This window comes from Chinchilla lanigera, unplaced genomic scaffold, assembly GCF_000276665.1.
Source record: "Chinchilla lanigera isolate Chin_1 unplaced genomic scaffold, ChiLan1.0 scaffold00180, whole genome shotgun sequence".
Lineage (NCBI taxonomy): Eukaryota > Metazoa > Chordata > Mammalia > Rodentia > Chinchillidae > Chinchilla > Chinchilla lanigera.
Genome location: NW_004955581.1, coordinates 745,997 through 769,069, shown reverse-complemented (window position 1 = coordinate 769,069; position 23,073 = coordinate 745,997). Strand labels below are relative to the sequence as shown.

The following is a 23,073-nucleotide window of genomic DNA, read 5'->3' as shown; positions in this document are numbered from 1 at the left end:
CGGCGGCCGCCAACGCCAGCGCCCCCGCGGGCTTCGTGCTCCTGGGCTTCTCGGCGCGCCCCGCGCTGGAGCCCGCGCTCCTCGCGCTGGTGGCGGGCTTCTACGGGGTGTCCCTCGCGGGCAACGCCGTCATCGCGCTGGTGTGCTGCGCGGACCCGCGCCTCCACACGCCCATGTACTTCTTCCTCGCCAACCTGTCCCTGCTGGACGTGACCTTCACCACCAGCATCGTCCCCCAGCTCCTGGCCCACCTCTGCGGCCGTCGGAAGACCATCAGCTACGCGGGCTGCGCGGCGCAGTTCTACATCTCGCACTGGCTGGGCGCCACCGAATGCGTCCTGCTGGCCGTCATGTCCTACGACCGCTACGCCGCCGTCTGCAGGCCGCTGCGCTGCGCCGCCCTCATGCACCCGCCGCTCTGCGTGGGCCTGGCCTGCCTGGCCTGGCTGGGCGGCCTCACCACCAGCCTGGTGGGCTCCACGCTCACATTGCTGCTGCCCCTGTGCGGGAACAACCGCATCGACCACTTCTTCTGCGAGATGCCCCTCATCCCGCAGCTGGCCTGCGTGGACACCAGCCTGAACGAGCTGGAGATGTACGTGGCCAGCTTCGTCTTCGTGGTGCTGCCGCTGGGGCTGATCCTCGTGTCCTACGGCCACATCGCCAGGGCCGTGCTGAGGATGAGGTCGGCCGAGGGCAGGAGAAAGGCCTTTAACACCTGCTCCTCGCACGTGGCCGTGGTGACGCTCTTCTACGGGAGCATCATCTTCATGTACCTGCGGCCCGCCAAGAGCGGCTCCCACGAGCAGGGCAAGTTCGTGGCGCTCTTCTACACGGTGGTCACGCCCGCGCTGAACCCGCTCATCTACACGCTGAGGAACAAGGACGTGAAGGGGGCGCTGGGCCGCCTGGCCCTAGGGGCCTGCGGCACCACGAGAACGCTGGCTAGAGAATAGCAGAGCTGCCGGTCACTGCCGAGGGGGAAGAGCGAAGCTGACACCAACAGTGACTCCGGGCGGCAGGAGGACCGCCGTGGAGTCCAGGGAGGACACTGTGCTCATGGACGTCCAGGCGTGAAGGGAACGTGCTTGTTTTCGCTTTTCATTAATAATCAAAACCTTAGCGAAACTGTGTTTACTGTGTATTATTATATGCATCACATATATGCGCACTGTCACTTTGTTAATACTGTCATGTCCGTGGGGGTTACATATATATCTATGTTAAGTTTTGTGTGACTTTCTTAATTGTTGATAATTTCTGCCGTGGCGTGTGCCCAGGCTGTGTGCAGCATTTTTATATTTCTCCATTGTGTACAGTGAGTCAGTCGGACAGACACGCGTGAGCCCACGGAGATTCGGTAACTGCAGGAGTAGTTACCACTAAACTGAGAGTGAAGTCGAGATGGGTCCACAGATGTGTGTACATTTTTATTCAACCCCTTCTGGTGCAGTTAGAAATACATATTTGGTCCTGGTTTTGGCACAGAACTCCTAAAGCCTGTACCTGCCAGAGGGACTGGGGTTGGGGTCTGCTCTTGTGCAGAACAAGTCCCCAAGCCACAGATGCGGATGCACTCCGGCGAATCAGGATCCCTCATTACAGGGCGTGAAGTGGAGAAAGCATCTTCCTGAGCTTCGCAGACATTCTGGCACCTGTCCATCCTGAGAGCCCATCCTGGGGGCACCCATGGCACCTCGCCCTGGGCTTTCCCTGGGGGCTGGGGGCATGCCGGACAGAGCCCGTGAACCTGCAGGGTCTGAAGTGAGCCCCACTTGGGTAGCATTAGAACAGAACTGACTTCTGAGAGACCCAGTTGCTGCTGTGGGAAACCCCATACATTTGTTACCAAGTGGGTTTTGATCAGAAACTCTTGTTCTCCTTGCATAGGGGGAGTCTCGGCTGTTGAAATAACTAGGATCTCATGACAAAGGGTGTCATCTGAGTACAGTTTAATCCAGAGAAAATCTCCCAAGATGTAGGCAGATTTAGGGACTCCACCAAGGGTATTATGGTAACTGGAATTAAAGCTAGGGAGGATGCAAGGGACACTACAGGACTTGGCCCAAACCAGGGGACACTCAGGACCTCAGGAAAGGAGGCGGAGAAAGGAGCAGCTTGATGACCTGAACATGGAGGGATCACTGCTAACAGGGGCTGCGGTCTTCAGGGAGGGACAGGCCAGCTGCAGCAGTCCTAGGATGGAAGGCAGGGAGCAGCACACTACCTGGCTCCCTGCACCCTGGATATCTCTTGCCAAGGCCACCCATTGGCCGAGCCCAATCACAACCAACTGCACATGGGCACGGGTGGGCACGGAGCACACAGACAGGAAAGTGGTGCCCGCTGGCATCATCACCAATGCACATGGAGCACATAGCTGGCAATGGTGACCCCCGGTGAAGTCCACACGGGTGACACACAGAGCTCGCAGGGGGGAAGCCCTGTCCCTGGTGGTGTCCACACAGGTGGGGCCCGGGACCCAGAGAAGGAGAGAGTGATCCTGGGGGAGTCTACAGTGAAGGGGCCCAGAGCACACAGATGGTGTGTGTGGGCCTGGTGGAGCCCCAGAGCAGAGATGGGCACCGTGGTCCCTTCTGGACACAGAGAAGACTGGTGACCAGTCAGTGAGCTGGGTGCAAGGAGAATGTGACAGAAGAGGGAAGGGCCACCTGACCCCAGCTCCAGCTGAGAAGAGGATGCCTGTGTGCCTGAGCATGACAGAGATCGGACAGCAGGAAGCAAGGTGTCAGAGATCCAGCACTCCAGGTCAGGGGGTTCTCACCCTGGATGAACGCTGAGTTTTACATTTTCAGGTTATTTGGCAGCAGGACAGCTCATAATAGGCCTTTCAGGGTGTGGTTTAAACATAGGATGCATGTTCAAGTTTAAATATTTATTGTGATAAAAGACACATTGCCATTAATCCTCCTCAGAACCCTCCCCTTGCCTCAAACACACTTATCCTGTTATTCCTGGCACTTGCTGAGGCAGCTGTGGAAGTCTTCCTTCATGTCTTTTGTTCACTTTCATTTTCATAGCTCTGTCCACATCCTGAATACAATCACAACATTTACCTTTCATGGTCATTTTGACCTTGGGAAGGAACCAGAAGTCACACAGTGCCAGGTCTGGTGAGTGGAGTGGATGAGGACACAGTGCCATGCTTTTAGAAGCTGCCTTTCCATTGGATGGCTCTTGGCTCTGGCATTCACTGTATCCTTGACAAACCGGATGAAGACACTCAAGAAAGAGGACTTCCAGAACCGCTTCAGAAAGTGGCACGAGTGATAGGATAGGCGTCTTCAAAGTGTGAGGGAGGATTTTGGAAGGTTAAAGGCAATGTGTATTTACTATAATAAATTTGAATGTAAACCTCACTCTATGTTTTGATCGCACCTTGTGTGTCTTTGAAGTTAGGCACAGAAATACAAACAGTCTCCTATGCCTGAGATTTCTTAGACTGTGATTGTATGGTTTTCTACTTTAGGCTTAGGTTTTCCATCTATTCTTTCTTGTGTGTGCACTTGTGTGTGCACACACGTGTGTTTTGAGAGAGTGAACACAACCCAGAGGTCTTGCAGGGGCCATGCACGATCAAGCGTGACTGATAAACACAGTGCACACCACTCATTAACTGTCCATTAACCCTTCACCTGCACTTCCGTGAACTGAGGTGGGACCATCTGATTTTCCACTTAGGCCCTGGAAAAGTTGCTTCATCCTTGCTCAGATCTTGTGATAACACACACACTGGGCTCTCACTCCCACTGCCCAAGGTTTCCTTCATTCAAGATCCAAAAATGTATGTCAGCAGAAATTCTATCTGGACCACACATGTTTAGTGAAGATCCTTGAGGAGATTATCAACACAAAAGCCTTTAAGATGGGAAAAGACCCTGTTATATTTTAGATCAAAATGTCCGCACTTGTATCTACTTGTCCCCTCAAAGCCTCATGCATGCATGGGGGAGCTTTTCAGAGGTGGCTGGGTCTGTGGAGTGTGTTTGTGGGACTGAGTGTGCAATAACTAAATTGGTTTAGTATAGCTCTGGGTGTGGATGACAGGAAGTTCTACCCTGAACGTGGGTGGCACCAGTCTAGGCTTTAAGCCTACATGGCATACCAAGGTGAAGATGAAAGGCAGGCTCACTGCTGCTGCCTCCTCCCTGCCCTGCCATGGGCTGTTTCTCCTCTGTGATGCTCCTCTGCCATGCCACCCTACCATGGAGCCAGCTGACTATGAACTGAAATTTCTACAAATTGTAGGCTAAAATAAACTTTTCCTCCTTTAACTTCTGAATGTTGGGTATTTTGTCCTAACAATGAGAAAATAACTAAGACATTCCCCAAAAGACCCACATTCAGAGGTGGGGCCTGGCTGGAGGTGGGTCACTAGGGCATGGCCTGAAAGGGTCTTCTCCCTCCCTGCTCATCTTTGACTCTCTGCTTTCTTGTCTTCATGATGTGTGTGAGCAGCTTTTCCTCTGCCCCCTACCATGATGTTTTTGCCTTGAAGCCACCAACCAAGGGCTGAAATCATGAATCAAAATAAACTCTGCTGAGGAGAGCCTTGGGCACCCCAAGACACAGGCCAGAAGGGCTGCAACCAGCAATGTCACAGGGGCAGGGCTGCCCAAGTCCTTTGGAGCTCACACCTTTCCACATTATGCACTAGGTATTGGACATGGAGATATAAGGTTTAATGTTTGTCCTGCTGGGTTCTGTACTTGCTTCACTCTGAACCTTTCTTATCTCCATATTTCTGCCTTCTGGAATGAGAATATTTACCCTGTGCCATTGAGTGTCACCAATGTTTAACATTCTTCTTAATTTTTTACAGAGCCTCACAGCTAAGAGTTTGCCTTGAGTCTCAGAGAAGACTTTGGACTTGAACTTTTCAGAAACGCTAGAACTCTTAAGACTTTGGCAACCGTTAGAGATGGACCTAGTGTATTTTGCATAATGAGATACACCAGACTCTTTTGGGACAGAATGTCATAGTCTACATCAAAAGCATTCAGAGGTGCACCCGGTCAGAAGGGGCACTGAAGGCAGGACTTGGAAGGGCATATTCTCTTCCCTTCTCTCTCTTGCTTCCTGGGCAACATGCCATGAGCAGCTTTTCCTCTGCTATGCCCTGCTGTGATGCTGTTTCTTCCTGGAAGCCGAGCAACCATGCACTTAACCTGTGAGCCAAATTAAACCTCTTTCTTTAAGTTGTAGGTGTCAGGTATTCTGCCCCAGTGATGGTGAACTGACTAAGACAGATTGTGCTAAGGGTTTATTTTGCTTTAGAAATCTTAGGGATATATTTAGAATATAACTATTGAATCAGCTACCTAATTCTGTATCTTCATTTAATGTCTATATTTATTTAATAGAAAATATGGATTTTTTTAGTAAAATACAGAGGATTTCATAAATGCCTCTTAAAGTCAATCCAATGACAAAATCTGAACTGAACATATAAGGATAGTATGTTCAGTACTGAATAGTATGTTAGTATGTTAAGTACTGAACATACTTCTTTCCTCAAACATACTCATCCTGTTTGAGGAAAAAAGTATGAAAACTGCATAATTTAAAAGGCTTGTTTCATGAAAAAAGGTAAATACCGGGCAGGGAGCATGGCTTAGTGGCAGAGCTCTTGCCTAGCACTTGTGAGGCCCTGGGTTCAGCCTTCAGCACTGCAACCAAGCAATCGATGTAAGCAAGCCAATTTCCTACATCCTTTTTGGAAGTTAGTGATTAAGTCTGTATTAGAATTATTCAAGTAAATGGAACTAAGAGGGAGAGAGAGAAAGAGAGAGACAGAGTGACTGAGATTTGAAGAGGTACAAGGATTTGGCCGCTCAGTTTTTGGACTGGCAAGTCAGAAACCCACAGGACAGGCTCAAGGCCAGGGGAGGAGGTGAGGCAGACCTGAGTGTAAAGCAGACCACAGAATCCCCCTTCCCTGGAGGCCTCTGTTTCTCTTTAGATGCTGACTAGGAGACGACCATAAACTGCTGTCTCTGGGGTCCTATGATTTGGCTGGGGTGCCGCTAAGTGGTGAGTGCTTGGTTAGCATGTGCATGGCCCGTGGTTCCATCCCTAGCACCACAAATACAACAGAATAAAACAGGGCCTGCCGATTTAAATGTTAACCTCATCCGAAAGTACCCCTTTGAAAGAAGGAGAAATTGTGTATGTATGTATATGCAGGATAGTTAACATAGCTGATCTACTGTCTTCTATTTCTTTGCTGAAAGAAACTGTTAATGAGTCCCTGATTGATCAATACTGCATGTCTCTGTTTTCATGAGAAACCACTTTCAAGATATCAATATGTAATACAACAAGCATTGTTAATTTCCTACCACTTTGTAACTCTGTATTGTTTGTACTGTTCTTTCTCTATTTTGTAAAAGGTTGTCTGTCTGTTAATGTTTTCCTCTTTTTATTTCTAAAATAAAAAAATTTAAAAAAAAAAAAAAAAAGGATCCCTTTGTGGCACCATCCAGACTGGTGTTTCACCAAATCCCCGGGTACTGTGGACTATCCAAGTAGGCACATGAAATTAGCCATCACCAAGACCAAGTAATTTCCAGAAATGACTGAAACTTTACTTATTCTTTCAGGAGTAAGATGGAATCTCGGTGTGTTTTATTTGCTGCTTCTACTGCTTCATCTGAGAAGTGTGTATTCATTTCAGATGACCATTTTTGGATTGGGGTTTTTAATTTGGGGGGATCTGACTTTTTTTAATTCTTTAGTATTCTAGATGTTAGTTCTTTGTCTAAGGAATAGCTGGTAAACTTCTTTTTACTATTCTGTAGGTTCTGTTGTCTCGTTTCTCTGCTGGTGGTTTCTGCTGCTGTGCAAAAGCTTCTTAATTTGATATGATCCAGTTGTTGAATATTTGTGATATTTCCAGTGTAATCGGATTTTGTTCATAAAGTCTTGGCCTTTACCTATGTCCTCAAGAATTCTACCTATTCTGTCTTCTGATAGATTAAATGTTTCTGCTTTTATATTTAGATTTTTGATCCATTTCAATTTGTTTAGTGCATTGTGAGAGATATGGATCTAAGTTTAAACTTAGAAGCATGTTAGGACCTTGTTTGTCAACCCTTTTCATTCAAAAATTCCTTGGAAGAATGAAAAATGAGTTAAACAACAAAAAAAATCTTACTTAGTTCACTACTGGTGAGAATGAATGCAGTGCTTAAAGTCACCAAGTAAAGGACTATGTTGAAAACATATGAAAGAAAGCATTTGTATCAGAGAACCTCCCTATGGGTAAAAACATATTCACAGGAATCAAGTGTTAGCAATAACAAAGAAAACCTTCACCGGGGAGTTACTTGAACTTCCTTTTAAAATTATTTACTTAACCCAGGCCCTAGAAGTCAAGACTTTGAAGTTTAAGGGGAATCAAATTGAAACACTGAGACAGTCACATAAATCTCTGGGAAGACAAACTAGAATTCAAAAAGAAAGGGCTAGAAGAAAGTCGCAGTGCTACAGACTCTGTCCATGGCAGGAAAAACCCGAGCCAGTACCGTCACCCCAGGGCAGCTCTGGGCAGCAGGCCTCCCCCACTGCTGGGAAAGGTGGTGCAGGCTGAAGTCCTGCTCCTGCTCCTCAGCAGGGTAATAATGAGCAGTGGAAACACAGACAAACCTCTCCGGCTTTCTGCAATTCCACCTGCTTGGTAATGAAAAGCTGGATTCCAGTTTCCAGAGTTTTCTCAGTTCTGAAATTCTTTAGGAAGCATGACTCGAGCATGGTTTTGCTGCGGGTGAAGAGTCTGCCTGGAAAATCTGTGGATCCTGTTAAAGAGAAACGACTCCACCTACCGGTGCTAAAGCAAGTCTCAGGGAATATTTCCCTACCACCAGTCAGCTCCAGGCCCCAGGGGAGGACTCTGAGTTCATGCAACCAACTGCCTCATTCCATTATCAAGAAATTTGATGGAGCACTATACATTAGGAAACTGGAAAAATAAGAGAAAAATAAACTTTAAGCAAGTAGAATTAAATAACAAAGCAGAAATCAATGTATTTCTAAAAGAAAAGTGAGAGAAATTCTATAAAAACTAATAGAGAAAAATCTGATTACCAAAAATTGCTAAACATTGAGTAAAACTGACCAAGAAAGAAAAGAGCAGTAAAGACAGAAATTCTCCAGTAAAGTGAGGATATGTTTGTACACACAAATATTAAAAGGATAAAAGATAATTACTACAAATACCTGTATAACATGCATAAATCCTAAAATATAGATGAACAGAAAAATTTCTCAAAACATACAAACTACCAAAACTCACCATGATAAAATACATGCTTGAATAATGTTATAAATAATACAAGTAATTATTAATTTAAAACTTTCTGAAAAATTTCCATGTCCAGAATATTTCTCTAGCCAATGTACTAAATACTTACAGAAGAAGTACCAGTTGTACATGAAAGTTTTGTAGCATTTGGGAGAACAAACATTCTGACTCAGGTTGTGAGGCATTACCCAATTATGAAGACCCAACACCAACAGCACAAAATAGAAAACTAAAACACAATTTCTCATTAATGTATTTTTTAAGTTCTCAACAAAACAGTAGCATTCAGAGTCCAGTAACACATGATGTCTGAAGGAATTTGTGAAAAGTGAAAAGTCAGAGAATGACTAAGCATACTTACAAAGCCAATGGATACAAATGCATAAAAATCAATCATATTTCTACAGGTTAGCAAGAAAATTTTAAAAGCGATACCACCTACAATAGCTAAAAATAAAGTATTTGAGTGAAAATTGAAAAATATGCATATGCTAAAGACTGTAAAAACCTGATGAAATGGAAGATGGCAAATCAACGTAAAGAAATAACATGTTCATGATTTAGAAAACCCAAAATACGGAAGAGGCTAATTCAACCCAATTGATTCACTGATTTAACATAATTCCTATCAAAATCCTAGGTAGACTTTTGCAGACATAGATAAATTAATTCTTACTTCTATTTCAAACAGGAAACCTCAAAAATTTTTAAAAAGTAAGATTAAAATTGAAAGAATCACATGTCCTATTTTAAGGCATATCACCAAAATGAAGTAGTAACAATAATATATTATTGGTTAAAGAATAGACATGAAGACCAATGGAGCAGAACAGGAACCCAAAAATGGACTCAGCATTATGGCTAAATGGTTTTTGACTAAGGCACAAAATAATTCAACAAACATTTTTCAACAAGTTGTTGGAACAACTGGACATCCACAGGCAATTTAGAAAGTCCTCTGACTAAATTTATACCTTATACAAAAATCGGTTCAAAATGGGCCATAAATGTAAGATCACAAATCTTAATAGAAGGCAAAATAGAAACTCATTTTCGCCTGTGATTTGGCAAACAGTTCTCAGGACACCGAAAAATCCAACATGTCGAAAAATCGACAAACTGGGCTTATTCCAAATTATAAGTTTTGCTTATTAAGCCGTGTTAAAACATAGGGACAAAAGGCCGGGGTAAATTGTTTGCAGGTTATGCACCCATAATTGCTAAACACTCAAAACTCAGTTTCAACACTGCGCAAAACTTGAGCAGAGACATAAAGCAGAAGATGTGGGGACAAAAGAGGAAAGGACATCCAGCACCACTCAGCTCTCGGGAATTAAAGTCACAGTCACGATGACATGACGTCGCACGCGTCAGTGAGGAGACAGCGAGCTCCCCAGGGACACTGCAGGGCGGCTGGGCCTTCCGCTTGGCGGTGTGGAGGCCAGATGCCCCCACTGGGAGGTGCTTGCCGTTATCTGATGAGCCGGCACTTCGGCCAGGACCGGCGGTCCCACGCCTGGGGAAAGGAGACCTTATGTTCCACAGAAGCGTGTACCTCATTGCTGTGAGCAGCTCCATGCTTAATTGTCCAAACTGGAAGCAACCCCAATACTGCGTCCTTTAACCAGTGACAAGATGCGCAGACCCAGGTCATCCGCACCATGGAATCCACTCTGTAAAATCAAAGCCCGAGCCACAGGGACACCCACGGCAATGAATCTCAAACACTGTCTAGTCTGCTGGTTGTAAAAAGCCACTCTTACAATCAGCCATGGTACTTCACAATTACACTGACACCACTGTCCAGAGGATAAAACTAGTGATGAAAATAAATCAATGATTTTCAGAGTTGATGGTCAGAGTCAGGGGTTTATAAACGGATGTCGCCAGGGAGACCCTGGGGTGGTGGAACTGCGCTAAGTGCTGATCGTGGTGGTGACTGCATAAATGTGTATGTCTGTAAATTCACACGACTGCTCACCAAAAATTACAGTTTTATTTTATGATAAATGTAAAATATAAAACAGTCTAAAGAAAGCACTGTTTTTACATATATAGGTGTTCTTTGCTCATGTTTGGAACTGGCTAGCAGAAAAAAAGTTAAGTTTGAAACTCATCTCTTTTTCTGTAATAGATAGTCCCAGAACCAGCAGGATGTGGCAATGTAAAGCAAAGTGCCTCCACCCTTCCCTTGTTTACAGGGGTCCTAGGGCCCCAGGGCCGGAAGGCGAGCGCAACTGCACCCGTAGCGAGGGAAATAAACGAGGGGCAGAGGCAGCTCAGCCAAATAACCGAGTGATAAAAATAAGCCGATCAAATGTGGCTCCCTGATTACGCAGGCTGTGGCTGCGTGCCGGTGTATCCCCTCTGGGAGAGAGCGAAGTCCGCGGAGAGCAGAGGTCCCCGGGGCCTCGCGCTGTGCCTGCGGGCACCGGGACCCCAGACGCCCGCGCACTCGCACAGACCCGCACGGTCCCCGGGTCTCCCCGGAAGCGCCGCCTCCGAGCGCACCCCAGACCTCCAACAGCCGGTTCCGCGGCCCGGATCTGGCCGCTTAAAGCGCCGGTCTGTGCCAGCGGCGCCTCCAGGACGCGCACAGGGCGCGCGCCTTCGTCCTAAAGTGTGATCTCGAAACCCTTTGCGCTCATGTGAGGGGACGCGGTCCTGACTTCCAAGAACGAGACTGGCGTTGAACGACTCGGCCTCCTCCCGCAAGCCGCCGCCTCCCGCACCACAAAGGCGGCCGGGAGCAGGCTGGCTGGTTCTGCACTCACTTCCCCTGGGGCAAGCCCGCAGCCCGCTGTCCTGGTCCCAGGCATCCAACCCAAGCCCGGTCTTCGCCCTGCACACTCTCATGCTGCTTCCCGGCTTACTGAAGGGCCTGCTGCTCCTTTTCCTAAGGCCCACTCTAGGTTGCACCGCACAGTCTGCCTAACACGTCCTGCTGCTGCGCTCACGTTGTCTCTGTAAAGCAAACCCGAGCTCTGAGGCTTGGCGGCAGCCCGGGGTGGGGTGGCCTCGCGCGCGCCCCTCTTCACCGCGCGCTCCAAAGAACGCTGTAACCAGCGCCCCACCTACGACTCAGACCTGTCTCCTCCCTGCCCGCGCGTTCCTTTTGCTCTTTATTTCACTGCCTCCTCCCCGCTCTTCCACTCCCTGCCTCACTCCGCGTGCAAGGCCCCACACAGACGCCTCCTTCTACAGGGAGTGCAAACGGCCAAGCTCAATTTAAGGTCAAGTTATGACGGCACGTTGTCAGCGCCAGATTGCTGCGGATTTCCTACAGTTAATTCCCATCGCAGGGTCCTAGCACAGAAAATGTGCTCACTGAAGAAAAAAGAAAAATGAAATGCAAATGTCCAAATATGTGAATGAGTATTCTTTAATATTCGTAATAAATTAATGAGTAACTAGTAGTTATAAATTAATATGTACCTTAATGTAATAAATAGTTGCATGTTAATATTTGTAATAACTATTGAGGTATCATTATAGAATTTTGGCAATAATAAGGCCTGAGCCTATTTTCCATATTTTATTCACAGCAAAATCAACATATCTTGTAAAGATCAGTACACACCCATCACCATGCCAAGCACTTCAGCAAGAGGAGAGGATGGGACACAGAGCGAGAGATCTCTGCAAAAGGGAAGGCACAGGTTATGCGGGTGCTGGGAGGGAGGACACAGGACACAGAAAGAATCAGGATGCATTGTGTCCATGCACCAGCCCCCCTGAGGAGTGTGATCCTTATGTCCCGCAGACATGAGCCAATAAAAAGAAGCATACAAATAGTATTTCAGCCCACCTCTCCATGTACACCTGTGAAGACAATTTTTTATTGTTACTAGATAGGCAAGTTTTCTTAGTTAATTATTAAACTGGGATTTGTTCTACTTTGTAAAATATTTTAATGAGTTAAACTACAAAAAGGGAAATTGTGTTGCTTACATTAACTGCATCACACATTTCATATGCAGCCGGAGATAATTCCTCTCCACTCCACATGGCCAACAGTTTGGACACCTGTGGCTTTAGATGGAGATTAAGAAACCAGAATGAATTTACTCGTAGACAGACGTGTGGGTAACTCAGCTGAGATCCTGTATTGTGTGAGGTACGGGGCGATGTGACAGCACTGCCCAAGATCGAGTGGTTAGTTTTGACCCTGCAGCTCTAGCACAGGCTGGGCGCCTGCCCCACAGGAGAGGTTAACTGAGCTCCAGCCCTGCCCCACCTTTTCCTTCCCTGCCCCAGCTTTCCTGACCTGCTTGTCCTCTTTCTGACACACAGGGTGAAGGGTTTCGAGTTCCTGGCAGTCCCAAAGCAGAGGCTTTGTAGCACCCCTTTCCTTTGACAGTGGGCACCCCGTCTTCCTTCCCAAGGAACGAGTTCAGGGATGGAGGTTTCAGTGAGCACCTACAGTGAAGAGATTAACAGGAAAATTTTGAGATCTATAGTTGGCAATACCCAAATTTAAGAACTCCAAAAGTTTCATATTATTATGGGTCTTAAGAGTTCTTGGATAAGCCTGAATCCCTCCCATAATTTTTGTTTAATACGAGTAATTTCAAAAACAAGTGTTTCCGTCTTTGTGAACAGTCTGTCATGGAAACTGAAATGCAGCCACCTGGGGCTCCATTAATAGCCCTGCTGCTGGAAATAGGAGGGTTGCTCTGCCTTTTGACAGAGGACATCCAGTGCCCGTTCTCCTCTGCCCTGCCCTGCCCGAGGGCTTGTCACTGCCTCCTGGACCACTCAAGTCTGGACACAATTGCAGCTTCAGTAGAGCAGTGGTTCCTTGGAGCCAACCCATGCGCAGCATCCCACAAGCCAGCGACGCCCTCCCCGTCAGGGCTGCCTTCACACCGGGCCTGAGTGGCTGCTCCTAGGACAAGGGCCCCTTGGCAGAGTACACTCCTACGCCTCTCGGTAACTCAGAGAAGTGCATAGCACCTGCCACGTGGGCAGCTGCCAAAACACCTTTGCAATATCACTACCGCTGTTTAATAAAAAAGGGGATGTGGGTGATTCAGAGGTAACTCCTGTTTTTGGTTGCTCCAGAACCAGGGCTTCCTCTATAACATTAAATTAGATCAAAAACTTACTTGTGCCGAGCAGGCCGTCTTCATAGCCCACCACAGTGGCTACGCTGAGATCTTAGCGCGGCACGTTATTTCAGCCCCTGACCATATGTTGTCCTTGAACACTCATCCCCCATGGTTACAGATGCACTAAGACAGAAGCCCCAGCAAGTTGCCAGCCAGGCTGAGCACTCCTGATCTGAATCCAAAATGCTCCAGTGCCCAGAACCTGAGCACCTCCTGACATTCTACCCCTGACCTCACGAGGTGGTGCCAGCTAGAGCACAGGTGCGCTAACAATACCGCATCAAATCACTTCCAGGCTGTGTGTAAGGTGCAGATGACATGCAAAGAAATTCCATGTTTAGACGTGGGGCCCCTCCCTAAGACATGGCGTTACACGTAAGCAAATATCTCAAAATCCAGAAGAAATTCCGGAATGCAAAGCATTTCTGGCCCACGGGTTGTGGATAAGGGGTACCACGCCCAGCCTGGCTACTCAAGGGCCCCCTCCCTGGGCTTCCCCGGCCCCTTCCTGCCGGCCAGGAGCTTCCTCACTGCCCGCTTGACATCCTGGTTCCGCAGAGTGTAGATGAGGGGGTTGACACTGGGCGTGACGACGGTGTAGAAGAGGGTGAGGAACTTGCCCTGGTCTTGGGAGTAGGTGTTGGCTGGCTGCAGGTACATGTAGATGATGGTGCCGTAGAAGAGCAACACCACCGTCAGGTGGGACGAGCAGGTGCTGAAGGCCTTCGTGCGCCCTGCAGCTGACTGGATCCTCAGCACAGCAGCTGCGATCCTGCCGTAGGAGGCAAGGATCAGAGAGAGGGGCACCAGCAGGAGGGCAACCCCCAGAGCAAAGGCGAAGGCTTCTACCAGCATGGTGTCCTCACAGGACATGGCAATAAGGGCAGGCATCTCACAGAGAAAGTGGCCCACCCGGCGCCGCCCACACCAGGCCAGCTGCATGGTCTGAGGACACATGATGAAAGAGTTCAGAAAGCCACAGCACCAGGCCACGCTGACCAGCTGCAGGCAGAGGCGGGGGTGCATGACCACCATGTAGTGCAAGGGCCGGCAGACGGCCACGTAGCGGTCGTAGGACATGACAGCCAGGAGCACACACTCAGTGGAGCCCAGCACCATGTAGATGTACAGCTGGGCCGCACAGCCATGGTAGGTGATGGTCTTACCTGGACTCCAAAGATTCCACAGCAGCTGGGGGACAATACTCGTGGTAAAGCAGAGGTCCAAGAAAGACAGGTTCCCCAGAAAGAAGTACATGGGTGTGTGGAGCCTGGCATCCAACACTGACAGGAGGATGATGGCCGTGTTGCCCACCAGGGCCAGCATGTAGAAGACCAAGACGAAAGCAAAGAGGGCTTGCTCCAGCTGAGGCCGATCAGAGAAGCCCACCAGGATGAATGGCTGGAAGTGGCTGTCATTGTCCTTTGCCATAACCGTCAGCATCTGCTACAGACAAACAACAAAGAACTGAACGAGACGGCTTGTGAATACTGCACCGAGCACACCCAGTTAGCCTGTATGGGACTGAAGTCGAGGGGGTCATTGGTCCTTTCTTGCTTTCCTAGCACACAGGCATAGATTTCTGCAGAGAGGTGTGCCTGATTCCTAAAGGACAGAAGAGAAATTGAGCCTGGAGCTTCCCTGTTTAGTGAATAATGACCAAAGGACAGGAGAGAGCCAAACTCAGTTAAAAGATTTATTGAGTGATTGCTGTGCAAACCTCTCCCCTTGACTGGCCCTTGTGGAAGAGTCTGTCTGACAGGAGACCCCTACCCTGAGAGGTGTTTCTTTTGTTCCACATCACAGGAATGTCACACTTGGCAGCTTAAACAAAGTGTTTCCAGAAAAGAAGGTGGTGTGCGCGGAGGCAGAAAGGACTGAACCCATGGACAGCGCTCGGAGAATCCCTGAACACCCACTCAGATGACTCCTCAATGGTGTGTAAATGGAACACGGGAAATTTCAGACCCTACATGAAAGAGCTGAAGTGCCGGACTTGATTCTGGCTCCGCAGGAGACAGGTCTGGAGACCCGGCCTGCATCCAGCTTCTCTGTAGGGTGGCTTTCCCTGTGCAAGAGGAAAGGCGCATAGATCTGCTGAGCCCTCAGCCAGACCTTCACAGGCCCACCTGACTGGTGACAGTGGTCCAAACTCTGGTCACCTGCAGCACTCCTGGCGGCAACAGTCTAAGCCCAGGCTCTGATGGGGTCTCTGTCTCCGAGCGCTCAGGATCGCACCCACCAAGGTAGCTGCAAATGACCCTGGGCGTCCACAAGATGGAGGCAGTGGGAACGAGAGTACAGACACGTGTGAAGAGCATGCCTCTCCGTGTGACTGCCACTGCCATCCGGCAATGCTGGAGGAGACACAGAGGACTCCAGCCCCCCGAACTGCCCTGGACATTCTACAAGGTTCAGTGCCCTGGTCCAGGCCGGGACCCTCAGGCAGGTGCCATGCAGGAGCGAAAGGGCACGGGGAGCCATAGAGGCAGCCAGCCCAGTGTCAAGGAACAGGTGCCTCCACAGGCTGCCCCAGGGTCACAAGCACGGCCTTGGTGCACGCACACGTCTGCAAGTGTGGCTTGTGAAGACTGCCTCATACTTGCACATTCACAGTCACCCCAAGTTTTCACCTAAGTCCAAGAGACCCAAGCATGGGCAAGAGAGCTGCACAAATGGTTCGGCAATGGCCTTCGCGTGAGCCTGACATCTTGGCAAAAACTGCAGATTTACCTCAAAAGGAATGTTTTTTCTCAGTGCTTTAATATTTGAAGCCAAGCTGTTCTGACTGCTTACCCTCATGCCCAGGACCCAGCAGCTCTCCTATTATGCCTGTCAGGCATCCAACTCTCAGTGAATAACCTCGTTTTCTTGTCTTTTTTAGCTCATGTCTTTAGTTGAAAATCTTGAAATTTCAAAGGACACAGCCATTGGAAATGTTCAAATACCTTGAATAGCTTAGCACAAGACTATAAATGTGTAACTATTTTGCACAGTTTGTCTGAAATCTATGCAATTGAATTAGTAGCACTGGGCCTGATTTTCTCACCCGAGGTGAAGCCCGAATGAGACCAGCTCATGGGGGAGAACCATGTACCTCCTGGCTGGAACTCGACAGCAGCAGTGGTGGAGCCGGCTTTGCCTCTATTCACTCTGGGGGTGTACAGCACCTCCTTTCATATTTACTGTACCTTCAGCCCACTTCAGGGCTTTCCCACCTACAGTTACAGGCCAAGCCCCAGCGTCTTCCTGACAGAGCTGAGCCGCCTGACAGAGAAGTCAGAAGAACAATGTCAGCCTCACATCAAAGCCGTGCACCTTCCAGCACCACCTGCATACCGTCCTCTCCTGCTGGAGTCTCTCTGGCTGCATCCCGGTCTCTCTTAGCCCTGTGCTTGTGGGAGGTGCATCATTTGAACTGCACCTTTCTGACCAGCTTCAGAGAAGGTTGTACTTACTCACAGAATCACCAGAGACACTTTACAGCGCCTCACTGGTCACCAGGCTGAAGCAAAAGGTCTCAGAACAACAACATAAATAACTATCTTTTATTAACCATAAGAAGCTATCTTTTCCTTTAAGAGGTTGAAAGAAGTCACGGATCATGTGCAGATCCAGACCCAGGGGATACAGTGCTTTGGCCAAGCTCAGAACAGGAAGAGTGAACTCACTTCTGAGCTACATTAGACTCCCTCTGCTGAGTGTGGGGCATTGAGGTACTCCAGAAGGGAGTGCAGGGGCGCTCCTCCAAAGTGGGGCTCCAGACCACAGGTTGGTGTTGGGAAACTCCTTCCTCTGAGGCTCTACTAAGTACGAACCCTACTAGAAACCACCACAAAGGTAATTATGTATCCACATAGTGGGGACCCTAGACCCAGATAGAAGACTCACTACTGTAACAAAGCCCATGTCAAAATCCTGACCCTTGTTCTTCCAAGAAAGTAGAAGACTCACAATTCCACCAGCCTTCTGGTCTTCAATTCCAGGAATCAACCAGGAGTTCTCTCAAGGATAAGGCAGTCAATTCTGATCCCTTAGTGTCCAAAGGAAAATTCAATGAAAATTCTGAGGAAAGAGTGAGGATAGAAGTAAATTCTGACCCCATCAAAGTGTTAAGTAGCAGACTGAGGAAGAGGAGTGACTGAGCGCAGGAGGGATGGCTGGAGGGGCCAGCCATTGGCTGAGCAGCCGATGCAGCTCAGCACCACCTCTCAGGCTGGCACATTGGTTCCACAACCGTACAAGCAGGTGCTCGGGGCTGATGAGGCAGCAGGCTGCCCCAGAGAGGGAGGGACATGATCTGGGTCCAACAGCTTGGAGAATACAGATGGTGTCATTAACCAGTCCACACTCCCTGGCTAAGGTGACACCTTAGCACCCTGTCCCTGTAGAAATTGGAATAGGCTGGCCCGTGGAGCATTGGCATTGTTTGTTTACAGAGCAGAAGCAGGGACCCCAGGGAACTGTGCTCTTGGTTAGAGACTTGCTCTGGGGCCCCAAGCAAAAACAGAACTCCTCGGGGAGCAGGCATGGAAAATTCCCAAACAGGCAGGAAGGGGCCCAGGTTTTCTGGAGGAGAGAATTGATCCCTGGGTTTTATGTAAAAACTGAAGTATGTCCAATTCTTCATTGGGTCCCAAATTCACAATTAAAATCCTGAAAGTGTGGCTCTGGTCCTTACCTTGAACATTGCTTCTTGGCTCCAATGCAGATCTCTCAGCCTGCGGGCACAGATCCTTCATCCTACTGGCACAGACTTTCTAGCTTCCACCACTGACCTTTGGGCCTTCCCAGTGCAGAACCTTGAAACAGACTTGTGTGAGACATTGTCATGGGGTCCAGGTCCTCAGCTGGACTCTTGCAGGGCATTGCCAGGGGATCCAGGCCTTCAGCTAGATTCTTTGGGTCTCTAGTGTGTGGACAGATCTTATGCATTGTTCTGCATTTGACTCTTTGGGTGAATATTATAAAATAATCCTGTAAATGATGTGTCCTGTATTAAATCTTTTCCCTTACTACAACAGTAACCTTAACTTCCAATTTTAAGCAGAAAGAAATTAATTGTAACAACACTGTGCCTTGCTTGAGGTCAATAATCAAGCAGCTGGAGGCTGCAAAACTGGAAGCTGCTTTCCAAACCATCTGGTTTCACTTTGTTTCCACTAAGTTAAATAAAGTGGAACTGGTACTTATTGAAGTGGAAGATGATTAATAGATTCACACTACGACCTTTTTAAGTCCTTTTTCTAAAAGGAACAAAGATGTGGTTTTGTTGCATAGGTTCCTATCTTCCCAGGACTTTGAAAATATGTGGATCTACCTAAAGCTAGAGAAAATGTTTGCATCTGGGCCTGAACAGGACATTTTTCCTTCCTGCAGTCTTGGTACTTGAGGTTTCTCCCTTGCTTCAGCATTTTTCTCATCCAGAAAAGTAAAGTCTACGAGGCTCGCCAGGCAATCTGTGGCAGAAAAGGTGCACACTGGCAGTCACATGCCTCGATATCTAAGCCTAAATCACCGTTTCTTATTTCAGGAACTGTGCCAGGCTCTTTAACACGGAGTTAGGAGCCCCGTGTGTGGCCGCAAGCTTCTATTTACTCATGTAGCCAACACTGATAAACTTCCTCCCTGAGACTCACAGAAATTCCTGTGTGTGTGTGTGTGTGTGTGTGTGTGTGTGTGTGTGTGTGTGTTTACAGCTATATTTTTTCTGGAAGTACATATAACTCTCCATCTGCATATTTGTTTGTATCTGGGTGTAAATGGATTGAGATTCACATAAAGTGTGTTAAATTTGTATGTCAGCAACCTTGATGTGGTGTTGTAATCATTAGTGACTTTGCCTGATAGCCAACAAGTCTGTGTCTCGGGTGCATGCATGTGCACCTGTGCTCGTGGGAGTTTGTGTATCTGTGCAAGATGCCAATAATGAAATTTCCCTCATAGTATCTCATCTAATGCATAAGAAGTCCTGAAGGACAAAATGCACACAAATTTAGAACTCACAGCTGCTTCCTAGAAGTAGTCTGGACTTTGAATAGTACTGTCAGTAATGATGCAAATGTAAAGGTGTTCAGAGTTGACACCCAGCCTTCAGTGTGACCCTTGCTGTCCCTCTAGTGGTCACTTACAATATTCAGGCCACCAGGTCATAAAGAGTGGTCCTGGGACCAACAGGTGGGCATCACTTTACCATGTGAGGATTGCAAACTCTTAGGGTCTGCCCTACCCTAGACCTGCTAACCAGGAACCCTGGGGGCAGGCTGTGCAGCAAATGGTGTCTAAGTCAGCCTCCTGCTAATGCTCAGGTGCATTAGGATGAAGGACCGCTGCACTAGGCCCACATTCCTCCACACCCAGAGCTCCTTTTAAACAGACTCACAATGTAGGCAACACCCCACGGTGTTAGGAAAGAATGGTCTAAGGTGGTTCAGTTACACTGTATTACAAAATTTTATTCTCCATGTGGAAATTTTGCGCCATTGTTATTGGGTATAAAATCAGCTTTATTGTCAACCATACAGTCAAAATCCCTGGAGAGGCCTCATGGGGACTTTAATGGAGTCAATTATTAAAGTAGGACACAAGTTCCTCCACCTACACCGTCAACTCCCCAAGAAGGGTCTGCACCATGATACTTGCACCTCGTGAACCTGCTCCATGGAGAAGGAAGGGGACCAGAAGCTCGGGAGCCACAGGAAACCAGGCTGGGGGGAGGGGAAAGGCACTCAGCTACACTGCCGATGATATCAGGTTGCATGCGTGCTGTGGCTTGGTGAGCAGACAAACCCAGGCTTCTGCCCCAACTTTGCATCTTAATAGTTTCATCACTTGGGCAAAGCATATTGTATAACCGCCTCAATTTTTCTTTTGGACTGTCACATTTTTTTCTTATCTATTTGCAGGAATGTTTCATATACTGTGGTGCTCGGCCCTTTATCAGTTTGTGCGCTCAAAGGCACTTTTCTCGAATATCAGGCTTCCTCCCTCATGTAATATGCTTTTGGAGGTGGTATTCAATTTTAACCTGGTCCAGTTTATTGATGGCTTCCTTTGTGGGTGATGTTTTCGGGGTTCTGTTCAAGAAACCACCACCAATATTTTTTCTGGCCTTATAGTCTTCCAAGAAGTCATCTGCTGCCTCACTGGGGTCCTCACCCATTTGGGGATGGGGGCTGCTGGGGACTCAGCAGTGTGCTCTCCAGAACAGGGCATGAGGGATATGTGTTCGGTCACAGCCAGGCTGGCCAGAACCACAGACAGAACCACAGGCAGAGGTAAACCGCACATTGAGAGGCTGAGCAAATAGGAAAGAATATTGGCATTACTGGGAGCCTAGACCTTCATTATACAAAAGAGAATTCAACACAAAGGAAGACTAAGGTTTTGGATTATTATAGGAAATATCAGAATATATTTGTGCTTTTAAAACAAACACAGAGACTCCCCACACCACCCAGACCCCTGTGGGAGCTGAGATGAACACCAGACAGCATCACTGGCCTTGGTGACTGCACCCTCATCCCTACCCAAGCAGCACGGGAACTGGTTGGGTCCTGGGCAGTGTCTGAAGCCTCAGTGACCATGATCTGTGAGCCCTCCAATCCTTGCGGAAGATGATCTTAAACCCAGACACCTTCAGGAAATCCAGTGAGCCACCCCCACCCCTCCTCCACTGGTGTGGGAACCAACTGAATGCCTAAAAACTTTGGGAGCATCTGAGACCACACCCTGCCCACACACACCATCACAGGAGCCAAGCTGAGAACTGGGGACCTCTAGGTCCTTGCCCAGTTACACCCATACCATTGTGGGAGTGAGGCTGAGCTCCCAGGAACTTCTGGAGCTTCAGAAATGGAGAAAACAAAGGAGCAAAATGCAATGTCAGACTTCTATCCCACCCAGAACAAGTCCAGGAGACATTAACAAAGAAGAGCCTGGAAGTCATACACCTGAAATTTCTGAAATGATAGCAACTGAAGTAAAGAAACAACCCCATCAGGCCACAGAAGACATCAGATCAGAAAGAATCTCTTAGTTAAAAAAGAAATTAAAACATTAATAAAAAAATTGCTCAGCATATCCAATGAAGAATAGATAAGAAAATAGAGGGGCATAGAAAAATCAAGAAATCCTTGAATGAACAATATAGGAAAGAACTAGAATGCATAAAACAGATTCAAACAGATATCCAGGAAATTAAAAATTCCATCAAAATCTGGCAAAACTGCTTGAACAAAGCTAAAGATAGACTTTCAGACCTTGAGGACAGCACTGCCACTAATGACCATGAAAGGAAGGATTTCTTAAAAATAACAAGGAACCAGGAAATAATAATTCAACAACTGCCAGATAAAGCTAATAAAAACAATGTAAGATTAATAGATGTCGACAAACAGCAGGCATCCACACAAATGATATAAAAAGACTATTTGCAGAAATAATAGCAGAAAATTTGCCAAGCCTGCAAAAAGAATCAGACATACAGTTAAGTGAGGCATACAGAACTCCAATTAGCCATAACAAAAAAATCTACAAACAGACATATAGTGATCAAGATCCCAGAAATTCAGCAAAAGAACAGAATACTAAAAGCTTTTAGAGAAAAGCAACAGATCACATATAAAGAAAAGCCCATCAGAATCACAGCAGATTTCTCAACACAAACCATCAACTTAAGGAAAGCTTGGAGTGAAGTATTTCAGGTCCTGTGAGAGAAAAACTTCCCACCCAGATTGATGTAATCTACAAAAACATCCACTAAAATTAATGGAGAAATAAAATATTTCCACAGTAAAGAACAATTGAAGAAATTCATGCGCACCAAACCAACCCTACACAGAGTATTGAAAGATGTCTAGAAAGAGATAAAAATGGCCAAAACATCAAGAACAACAACAGAAAGGAACCACCAAACAGAGCAAGCAATTAAACAAGGGAAAAAGGGGAAACTAACAACAGGAAAATAACATGACAAAGATAAACCAATAAATATCAGTTATACCATCAATATAAGCAGTCTCAATTCACCACTCAAAAGAAGCAGACTGGCACAGTGGATCAAGAAACAAAACCCAACAATATGCTGCATACAACAAACATTTAACTCAAAAGAAAATTCATAGACTGCAAATCAAAGGAAGGAAAATAATAAAACATGAAACAGGAACTCAGAAAAAAGTGAATGTACCAGACAATGTGAACTGCAAACCAAGCATGATCAAAAGAGATAAAGAAGGTCACTACATACTTGTCAGGGGGAAACTGCAAGAGGAAGAGATAACAATCATAAAAATCTGTGCACTAAATACAGGAGCACCCAACTATATAAGACAAATTTTAACAGGCATGAAAAAATGAAATAAACAGTAACACAATCATAACAGGGGGCTTTAACATCCAATTGTCACAAAGAGATAGATCAGCTAGACAAAAAATCAGCAAAGAAATAACAGAACTAAACCAAACTTGCAAACAGATGGATTTAGTAGACTTTTAAGAGTGTTCCACCCAACAATATCAGAATACACATTCTCAGCTGCACACAGCATGTTGTCTAAAATAGACTATATAGTAAACATAGAACATTCTTAAGTAAATGGAAAGGAAATGAAATTATCCCATGCGTACTATTGGACC

At 47.1% G+C, this 23,073-nt stretch overlaps 3 protein-coding genes across 3 annotated transcripts in view; 2 read left to right on the top strand and 1 right to left on the bottom strand.

The window, feature by feature from the left end:
* Window positions 1-2: 2 nt before the first annotated feature.
* On the top strand, window positions 3-1,187 carry LOC102026055 (olfactory receptor 2C3-like; the record flags this gene model as incomplete). The annotated part of the gene is made up of 1 exon (XM_005414269.1): window positions 3-1,187. A coding segment is annotated over one exon (954 nt), but the record flags the coding sequence as incomplete, so codon positions are not given.
* Window positions 1,188-13,902: 12,715 nt separating this feature from the next.
* LOC102025740 (putative olfactory receptor 2W6) lies at window positions 13,903-14,865 on the bottom strand. The gene has a single exon (XM_005414268.1). It carries the CDS (start codon window positions 14,863-14,865, stop codon window positions 13,903-13,905), a length of 963 nt encoding a protein of 320 aa, XP_005414325.1.
* A 1,255-nt stretch (window positions 14,866-16,120) lies between these two features.
* Window positions 16,121-23,073, top strand: part of LOC102025414 (olfactory receptor 15-like) — a 17,954-nt gene continuing 11,001 nt past the window's right edge. The window contains exon 1 of the mRNA XM_005414267.2: window positions 16,121-16,131. Within this exon, the coding sequence (XP_005414324.2) occupies window positions 16,121-16,131 (11 nt within the window). The remainder of the gene's footprint in view (window positions 16,132-23,073) is intronic.

Coding starts and splice junctions, on each gene's coding strand:
- LOC102025740 (XM_005414268.1), bottom strand. CDS start 14,865: ATGGCAAAGGACAATGACAGCCACTTCCAGCCATTCATCCTGGTGGGC.